We start from the raw sequence: 10715 nt of genomic DNA, 5'->3' as shown, positions 1-10715 counted from the left end.
CTTTCTTTGTTCTGTGTGTCTTCCTTTGCTGAGTTCCTGCTCTTTGTGCTCTTTTTTGTGAGTTTCCTCATAGTTTTAATGTTCCCATATTCTTTGATTTTCATTTTCTTGCTATGTAGTGAAGTGTTCATTTTCTTAGAGGTTACCTTATTTATATTCCATTACTTTTCCCTCCATTTACTGCAGTCTGTTTTATCCTATAATCTTCCTGATCTTCTTACCATCTGGATCTCTGTTCCTACATGTTTTCCTTCTTTTACATTGTAATTGTTTTGGTCATAGGCTGACCTCCCAGATTCTCTGAATTTGTTCTTATAGTTTTGTTCTTTTCTCGACTCTTCCTTCTGTCACTTTAGCTCTGGGAGGTGCTGCCACATTTGTCAATCTCTGGTTGTTGACTGTTCTTGTTGGTTTTCAGTCCACAGAACTCTCTTTAGCATATTTTGTAGCACAGGGTTGGCTTTGGCAAAATCCCTTAGCTTCTGTTTTTCCTGGAATGTTTTGATTACACCGTCTTATTTGATTAATAGCTTTGCTTGGTAGAGGATTCTTGGTTGACAGTTTTTTCTTTCAGGGTTTTATATATGTCTCCCCATCACCTTGCTTGTATGGATTCTGCTGAGAAATATGAGTTTAATCTGACTTTGCTTGCCTTTGTACATAACACCTCTCTTTTCTCTAGCTGTTTTCAGGATTCTCTCCTGATCTTTGATTTTCAAGAGCTTGATTATGATATGTCTTGGTGATTTTCTTTTGGGGTCTGACCTTCCTGGGCTTCGTTGAGCTTCTTGAATGTTTATCTTTTTAATTTTCATGATGTTAGGGAAATTTTCTTCCAGCAGTTCTTCAAGTATTTCCTCTGTGTATTTGTGTGGTACTTCTTTTTCTGTAATGCCGATCATTCTTAAGTTATTCCTCTTCATGTTGTCCATCATGAATCTTAGACCTTCTTTAGATTTTTTTAAATCCTTTTTTCTGTTTGTCTTCTGTCTTAGTGGTTTTGAGAGATTTGTCTTTCAGCTTACTAGTTCTGCCTTCCATCTCTTGTATTCTACTCCTTTGTCCTTTCAGTGTATTGTCTCTTTCTGATATTCTATTATTGATCATTTGAACCTCTTTCTGTAGCTTTTGAATTGCTTCCAGTGCTGTATCTATCTTATTTGATTGTTCCTGTATTGCTTTCCTGACTTCTTCCTTATTTTCTCAACTCCATTGTAAAGTGTTTTGCAACATTTTATAATCATTTTTCTGAATTCCTCCTCATGCATTTCGAAGGCCAGCCCTCTTTCCAGAATGTAGTCCAGGTCTATCTCTAGGTCATTTGTCTCAGACATTTTATCTTGTTTCTGGACATGTGCTGATATGATCATTTGCTTTTGCTTCTTAGATATGTTTAGTGTTTATCTGTGGCCTTAATACTTAATTTAGTCTGTGTTTTGGTATTTTTTGTGCTTTCTGATTTCCTCCAGGGAGATGTGATCAGGATGTGGGCTTCTGTTTTCACTCTTCTTATTGCTTAACTCAGAATAACTTTCACAGGTGTGGTCTGCCTCCCTGGTGTATGGCAGTTCGATTTTGGTGTTTTGTAGAGTGTGATTGTAGCTAGACTATATGGCAGCAGTTGCTGTCTTTTCTTGCGTAATATATGGAGAGAAAGAGTCCCCCAAATATAAAAGGGGAACAAAAAACAATACAACAGCAACAGCAAAAAAAACAAGAAAAAAAAATACAACAACTAGATTGCGTGTTGTAGTCTATAATTGCAGAAAGGTGAGAGGAGGGAGAGAAGAAAAAAAAAAAAAATCTGTAACATAATATGCCTATGATGTTAATGCCCTCTTTTAGCTTCTTATCTTTAGAGCTCCCTGATAGATTTCAAGATGTCACTGTTGGTTGTTATGCTGTACCTCAGGATTTAATTTAATTTTCGGCCTGTTTTATTTTTAAACGCTCTTTCCCTCTCCATACCCCTTGTTTTAGCATTTTCCCTATTAAAAAGTAGTTCAGGGCTGGCTCTTGAGCTGAGAGTATCTGTGTGCATGCGTGGCAGAAGAACCCACCAGTGGTGGGGGTGGGGGGATGTCCACTCGCTCAGCTACCCCCACTAGTCACCAGAATGGAGGTGTGCAAACAGTGGGTGGCCAATGAACAGATACCAAAGAAAAAGAAAATCAGAACAAAGCAAAACCGACAAAGTGTATTGTCCACCTTTGCTCCAAGGCTACCGCAGCGTTATCCCATGGTGGGTCTATTCCCCCACTTGGTCTTGCCGTTTGGTCTCTCTCAGGTTGTTGGCTCTGGGCTGCTGAGCCTGGTAGATTCAAAAGTAAGTTATTTCTTACTTCCCCTACAAGTTCCACTAGCTATAAACCTTCAAACTTTTAAAATATTCCTATGCATGTGGTTCAGAGTTTTGGAGCTCTGCCCTGAACCCTCTTTGCCTGGTATTCTGTGGTATTGCTGACAACGAACTTCACTGCACCGCTACCCTATCTGCCATCTCCTTGTTTTATTTTTATGAATGGAAAATGCCTGGTTCCATGCCTAACATATTACTGATGCTTACTACGTGATGTACCACTTGTTTGCCAATTTGTTTTTCTGTGGTAATGTTTTTCTTGTTTCTCTGGTGCTGTTACTTCAATTACCAGAGAGTCACCTATGGTAGCAGATTTAATGGCACCTCTAGACTAAGATAGACGAGGAAGAAGGCCTGTGAGTCCACTTCTGAACTGAAAACTGTATAAATCACAACAGGACATTAACTGGTTTGCTTTGGACGTTTCATAAGGAGGGGATCCGTCACTAGAGGAGGGTATTGTGTTTGGTGAAGTAGAGGAGGACCAGTGAGGGCAAGGGACCCCGTTGATGACATAGAATGGCACAGTGGCTCCACATTTTACTCGTATATGTCAGTGATGGTGAGCATGTCACAGGACCAGGCAGCAGTTTATTCAGTTGTAAATGGCGTTGACATGAGTCAGCGTCAACTCATGGCACCTAACATAATAGTAGGTGATAGTTGTTGTTAGGTACCATCAAGTGTGTTGTGACTCATAGCCACCCTGTGTAGAGTTTCTGAGGCCTGTAAATCTGCAGGAACAGAAAGCCTATTCTTTCTCTAGTGGAGGGGCTGGCAGGCTCAAACCATGGACTTTGTGGTTCACAGTCTAGTGTTCATTGTATGGAACCGCTGTGCACCCATAGGTGATAGTAGCAACTGTTTTTTCATTGTCTTCCTTCCTGCCTCAAACATGATTCTGAGATTGTGATTTGTTCATCTTTTAGGGAATAGCAAATAATATTGTGATGCTTGATTTTAAGAATTTTATTAAGACTTGTCTTTGTAAGGTGTATTTCTTTAAGTTACAAATAAGGTCTCTCCTGCTCTTGGTGTTCTTGAGGTGCATAATATCTTGGGCATTTCAAAGTATTCTTTTTCATTTTATGTTTATAAATTAAGGGATTTCTCGGTAATTCTAGGTACATTTTAGCAGTGTGAATCTGAATTGCTACTAACTAGTAAGCACTCAACTTCAAGGTTGGTGGTTCAAACTCCCCAGCTGCTCCATGAAACCCCTATCCTGGGTTGCTGTGAGTTGGAACCAATTCAATGGCACTGAACAACAACTACTAAGTAAGTTCAGAAGGGAGTTTCAGCTGGTGTAAACAGTTATATGCCCTGCTACTAACCAAAGTTCAATGAGTCAGATCCACCAAGAGGCACTTCAAAAGAAAGGTCTGACAACCTTCTGAAAGACCATGGCCATTGAGCTGATAATGGAGCATGATTCAGCCCTGGGATGCATGGGGTTGTCTTGAGTTGAAGTCAACTCAGAGACAAGTGGTTTGGTTTTTCAGTAAGTTCAGTGCCTTTGGTATTATCAATCACAAAGCACCAAAGTTTCAGATTGGCCTCAAGTTTTTTGAGTCTTATTTAGTGGGAAAGATTAATACTTGTTAGTGCTTTTAGATTTTAGCTTTTCAGATTGATGAAATACCCAAAGAATATTTTCTAACATCAGAATTCATATTTATAATTCTTTAGTATTTTAGTAGAATTTACTTACAGATTGTTTTTTACTTTACATTATCCATTTTTACAAAAGATTTTAGGCAAATGGAACACTCTAGGAAGATAGTTAGTATACAGCAGTCCCCTTTCTCTGAAACCCCATCCTTCTCCTGATAGGCAGCGTCCTTTCTCCAAGTGTTGTGTGTGTCTTTTGCAGACCCCATTCTTTCGACCTCATATAATTACACCAGGGATGAAATATAAGACTCTAGCTAGGTCATTTGGATTATCCTAGGCACGTAGAATTGGGTTCAAAAGATAGTTGGTCTGTAAGCTGTTTGTTAACTGATATGATGAAAACTTTTAGCATTATTTGTAGAAAACCAAAAAAGTTGGTCTATGGGGAGAAAGCCAGAAAGAGACATCTGCTATGGTTGGCAGTTTCTGAATTCTTTTTCTGATACTCTGTGAGGCCCAGATATTTTTCTATACCTTAAAATACCTTAGTGATGTTCTAATAAGTTTCCTTTTTTTGATACAATTTGACTCAAATTGGGTTCTCTTACTAGTCTTGACTAATACACTAGGTTAATTCAAAAGAACCTTGACTAACACACTAATTTAAATTTTAAATAAAAGTAGATGAATATGGATATTGCCATGCAAAGGAATGAAGTTACACCCCTTCCATACATTGGACACAAATGTACCATAGACCTAAGTGTAAGCGCTAAAGCAGTAAAATATAAAACTCTTAGAAGAAAATAGGATAAGACATTTCCACTTGAAAAGACATGCAAACCAACCCAGAACATCTGGAAGAACAGAGGTTTATTATTGAAGGAAAGACCTGCAGAAGAAAAAAAAAAGCAGAGTGTTTGGCTGTTTGAATATCAAGCAAGCTGTTTGTTTTGGGGGCACCAGGAAAGAAAAGTCAGCTCATCAGGGAAAACCCCTTCTAGGACTGAAACTTAAAAGGGAATCCATGAGCAGTATAGTATGCTCACTGGTGACCACGTGGGTCTACTTCTGTAAAATTTTGCTGAAGATAATCTGTAGTTACAGCAGTACATCAACAGGGAACTACCAGAAATTTAAATCAGATTCAGAAGAGGATGTGGAATGAGGGCTATCATTGTTGACATCAGGTGAATCTTGGTTGAAAGCAGAAAACAGCAGAAAGATGTTTACCTATGTTTTATTAACTGTGCAAAGACATTTGGCTGTGTGGATCATAACAAATTATAGGTAACATTAAGAAAAATGGGAGTTCCAGAACATTTAACTGTGCTCATGAGGAACCTGTACAGAGACCAAAAGACAGTCAATTTGGTCAGGACAAGAGGATACTGTGAGATTTTAAATCAGGAAAACTGTGCACCAGGACTGTATCTTTTTACCATACTTATTCATTCTGAATGCTGAACAAATAATTTGAAAACCTGGATTATATAAAGGAGTACATGGCATCACAATTGAAGGAAGACTTATTAACAGTTTGTGATATGTAGACGATACAGCTTTGCTTGCTGAAATGGATAACATCTCAATGTAAAGAAGATAAAAATCCTCACAATTGGACCAATAAGCAACATAAATGGAGAAAAGATTGAAATTGCCAAGGGCTTCATTTTTCCTATGCATGCAAAAGCTGGAAAGTGAATAAGGAAGACTGGAAAAGATCTGATGCATTTGAATTATGGTGTTGGCAAAGAATATGAGATATACCATGGACTGCCAGAAGAATGGACAAATCTATCTTGGAAGAAGTACAACCAGAATGCTCTTTAGAAGCAGGAGACTTCATCTTATATATTTTGGACATGTTTATAAGAAGGGGACCAGGCCCTGGAGAAGGACATCATGCTTGGTAAAATGAAAGGGTCAGCGAAAAAGAAGATCCTCAATGCTATGGATTTGTACAGTGGCTACAGCAGTGGGCTCAAACATAGTCATAATTGTGAGGATGGGGCAGGACCAGGCAGTTTCTCTTTTGTTGTGCATGGGGGTAACTCTTTGAGTCAAAACCTACTGCACGACACTGACCCAACAACAGTATAAGAGGGAGCTCCAGATTGTTATGGTAAAAATAGAATGAAAAGATAACGGAATTTTTCCACAAACTTTTGAAGCCTCTTTTTATATCTTGTTGTTGTTGTTGTTATGTGCCGTGGAGTCGGAACCGACTCATAGCTATGTGTATATAATTATTTTTTTCATTGTCATTGTAGTTTTGGATGTTACAGAAAATTTTTTGGATTTGGAATTTGCTAAAGGAGCATAAATTTAGGTGTTTTCATCTGTGGTCTTAGACAAATAATTTCTTAGAATCTTAGTTTCAACATCTTGAAAATAAGGGTAATACTGGGTTTAAAATATGTGTTGTTTTTTCACTGTAGTTACAAAAATAAATATTTCCCTAAGAAAAATCAGTATGAATATTTTATATAGTATCCTTGTTTCAATGTTTGTGTATACCAGTATTATCTTAGATGTTAATTTTTTGGCAATCAAAAAAGTTGTCCAATTTTGTCTAGTGCCTAGTACTAATACTGCAACTTAGAAAATAGGTTTTCAGTTTACATTCTATGAAGAAGTTGACATATAATGCTTTTATTGGTGAACTTTGAAATATTATATGATGGAAGTCATTGAAACATTAATAAAAAAAGCTCATTCTGACCTTGATAGATTGATTTTGCCTCATGTAAAAATACATGATCATTTTATATGTTAATGTGATAACTACAATGTTAGTCCTCCATAGCTTAATGATCTGTGTTGTTTTGTTAAGTGCCATCAAGTCAGTCCGACTCAAGCCACTCTGTATAAGGTTTCCAAGGAGTGACTGGTGAGTTTGAACCACCAACCTTGTGGCTCAAACCAACCTTGCAGTTAGTGCTTTAGCCCACAGTGCCACACCAGGACTCTGTAATGATCTATTGTTGTTGTTAAGTGCCATCGAGTCGGTTCCGACCCATAGCAACCCTGTATAGGGTTTCCAAGGGTGTAAATCTTTACAGGAGTAGAAAGCCTCATCTTTCTCCCGTGGAGCGGCTGGTAGTTTCGAACCGCTAACCTTAAGGTTCGCAGCCCGATTCATAACCTCTACGCTACCAGAGCTCCTTATGATGTATAATGTGTCTTAAATGTCTTAATTGTATGTTACCATTTTTCACATTTTAGCTTGTTTTTTATTAAATGAGCTAGTAAATTGATTTTAGAGATACCTGTTGTTGTAACTGCATCTGGTTTCATGTATTGAGTAATTTAGTGGCTGATTTAAGTGCTTTCAAGTTGGTTCTGACCCATAGCCACCCTGTACAGGGTTTCCAAGGAGTGACTAGTGAGCTTGAACCACCGATCTTGTGGTTCAAACAGACTTTGCAGTCCAACACATTAGCCCACAGCACCACACCAGGACTCTTGATAACTAGGGGGCTTCAAGAAATTTGTGGAAAATTGATTTTAAAGATAATGGAATTTTTCAGTGAACTTTTTAAAGTCCCCTCGTATGTGGCAGACATTTTTATGTTTTTATTAAGTGATAATAAGGGATAGGTTTCAAATTTCCTTTTATTTTTGACAGCTATATGATCCTTAATATATTAGCTTTTGCTTATTTGCAGAGATCCTGTATATTTTGATGAAAATTGGCTAAACAGAATCAAAATGGAAGTCGGAGATAATTGGAGACTAAAGGTATTTCCTTTTTATTATTTTATCTGTGAATTAATCTGTAAGCATTTGTGTGCGTATAGTATAAAGATGCTCACCAAGGAATGACGTAATCAGTAAAGCCTAGTGGTTCAGTGCATCGTCTCTGGAGCCAGGGTGCCTATGTCCACATGGCAGCCCAACCGCTTCCTTTCTTGGGGAAAGTTCTGTAACCTGTCTTGACCTCAGTTTCCACATTTCCATGAGTTAATATATGGAAGGCACTTAGAGTAGCGTATGGCACATATATGTATATTTATTGCTAGTGTTAATAATGAAGAAAAAGCCATCATTAATGTACTGTGTTAAAAATATTCATAAAATGAAACATTTTCATTTACTTCCTAGTAACATTAACTTCCAGAATTTCTTAAGCTTCTTTGACCAAAACAACAATAAACAGATATGATTTATATTGCAATCTGCCATTCAAACGTAAGTATTTATTTAGATGAAACAAGTTTTTTACCCTTCGTTTATGCATTAGTGTATTTATTTTATTTTGAAAACTATTAGTTGAAACCAACTAAATTGGTCTTTTGACTTTATATTGTGCAATAAATATTGATTCATAGGAAATTGCAAAAAAAATTCAACTACATAAATTGTGTGCAAAAAATGTAAATAACAATTTACAGTACACAGTACAAGAGATTTTGCATGTCATTTCACCCAAATAGTCAATTTATGTTCTCAGCAAGCATGTTGGGAGACGTTAGTGTGTCAGTTCCTTAAACTTTTATTTCCAGATTACTTCTAGCATATATCTTGCTATGCTGAATGTTCTTCCAGATTTTCAAGATACAACCTTTGTTTTTGGTTTTTACTTAATGACAAAGGTCCTTAATGCAAGGGAATTCAAAAAGTTAGTGGGGAAATTCCATTATCTTTTCATTCCATTCTTCCACAAACTTTTTGAAACCCTTTTATTTTTAGTTTGGTGCTCAGCTAAAGAAATAGCCTTTCTGAAGCATGGAGGAAGGTAGACTCCCCACTAAGTAGTATCCAGTCTGTCTGGGTGGGGCTAATAAAAGGAGATGCGGATAGGTCTCTTGTGATACAACAGTGAATAATTGTTACCAGGACTGTAGCAAAAGGAAAGGAGTGATTAACTTTACAGTCTAGGAGTGGAGGTCCCTAGGACCATCAACGGAGAAGAGCAGAGAGTGGGACCCTACCAGAGAAGCAGTGACTCCAGAGATGGAGGCAGAGACGATGGCGTGGAGAGATGGAGCAGCTGGGGACTGTAGATCCAGAGAGGGAGAGGGGCTGTGTACTGACAACCAGGGGGCTGGCTTGCAGGGTGTACCCTCTGGTTGGTTGATGACGCATAGAGGGGATTGTAGCCATGGCAGGGAAGCGATGTGCGACAGGATGAATGTAAAGCTAGTGTTCTCCCATGTAAATTATCAAATAATTCACAATAAAACTTTAAAAAAAAAAAGAAAGAAAGAAATAGCCTTTCTGATAGTGGAAAGAATTTGGAGATACTGTACTTTTTGGGTTATTTAAAAAGATTTCCAAAGGTAATGTTGACATAATTTTTGTCTAATGCTCTGATTTTAGAATTTAACCTCAATATAAAATACAACTCTACATTCGAGGAACAGCACTGAACTCAAGTCTTCATTATGGGTGGCAATTTTTTTTTCTTTACCTCCAGAAAATCTGAGTAATCTTCCTGTTTCATTCAATTATCCTTCAATTTTTATCAATGTGGTCATAAAGTTGAAATTTTACATAATTGAAAATACAATTTGTTTTATAAATCCTATTTCAAATAATTTAAACCAGTGCTATATTTTTTTGCAAATAATGTGTACATTAAACATTTTTGCTAGTCACACAACCTGCACACACACACACAAACACACACACAGGATTTTTGTAAGTGTGCATGGCATACATTATGTGTGAGTGCCTTATTTACATAGGTACTTTATTTGCAAAAGAATATGAGTCTTTTTTGGTGATGGTAATTCAAATACGGAATTAAATTTAATTTTTATATTTACATAATGATTAATTTGAATGGTTGACTTGGAAATTTTTTTTGTTAAAATATATGCTGGTCTGTGCTTGCCTTTTATGTAGTTTTCTTTTTCTTTAAATAGATAAGCAACTTAAAGAAAATTTTAAAAGGAATCCTGGATTACAATCATGAGGTAATAGCTTTTATATCATCGTGTATCAAAGTATCACAGCATAGTTGTTTAATTTTATACTAAGTTCAAGTTAAGAAAAATTGCCATCAAGACTAATAATTGGTTTGTCTGTATTTTCTAGGATGTTGGTTGAAAACACCATTTATTATACTTGGCAGTTAATCTTTTTTCATGGTGTAGGTAGATTGTAGGAAATTGCTAATTTATCTTAAATTGTACAATGCTTTCTTCCATTTTGCTCTTATCTTCCCTTATCTCTGAAGATAAGTTGAGTTCATACTTCATCATTATAATCAGCTCCTTTTCCTGCCTCGGTTTTGTTTCTTGATAAAACTCCAACCCTGGATGAACGCATCTTATCCTCTGAGTCTGCACTGATACAGTCAGACATCGCTCTGAATAAAAGAAAGGAAAAACAAAACAAACAGTGGAACTAACTAGTTTCACTTTAAATTTCATGATCGCAGATGTCAAATGAATAGAATATGACCTGGAAAACTACATTATTTCCCTAGTGTGGTCTTTGCCACTTTCTAAGAATATTGCCCCATAAACCTTTTCTCTTTAAACCTCCCTACACTCAACTTGGAGTCCTGGTGTGGCACTGTAGGATCAGCACTGGACTTCTAACCACAAGGTTAGTAGTTCAAACCCACCAGCTGCTCTTTGTAAACCCATTACAGGGTTGCTGTGAGTCAGAACTGATTCAACGGCACTTACGCACTTAACCACCACTCATGTCTGCAGAGACTATAAGTGATCAGACAGGAACTCTATCACGTATTTTCCTAATATCAAATGTACAGATTTACGTATAT

At 37.0% G+C, this 10715-nt stretch overlaps 1 protein-coding gene across 1 annotated transcript in view; it reads left to right on the top strand.

Moving 5' to 3' along the window:
- HOOK3 (hook microtubule-tethering protein 3) overlaps positions 1 to 10715 on the top strand; it is a 144797-nt gene that overhangs the window by 33746 nt on the left and 100336 nt on the right. Inside the window, exons 3-4 of the mRNA XM_006859913.1 lie at positions 7645 to 7717; positions 9847 to 9897. Coding sequence (XP_006859975.1) covers positions 7645 to 7717; positions 9847 to 9897 — 124 coding nt within the window. The remainder of the gene's footprint in view (positions 1 to 7644; positions 7718 to 9846; positions 9898 to 10715) is intronic.

The sequence above is a fragment of the Chrysochloris asiatica genome, unplaced genomic scaffold (genome assembly GCF_000296735.1).
Source record: "Chrysochloris asiatica unplaced genomic scaffold, ChrAsi1.0 scaffold00035, whole genome shotgun sequence".
NCBI classification, from domain to species: Eukaryota; Metazoa; Chordata; class Mammalia; order Afrosoricida; family Chrysochloridae; genus Chrysochloris; species Chrysochloris asiatica.
The sequence above is the reverse complement of the archived record's forward strand: the minus strand, read 5'-3'. Positions and strand labels throughout refer to the sequence as shown.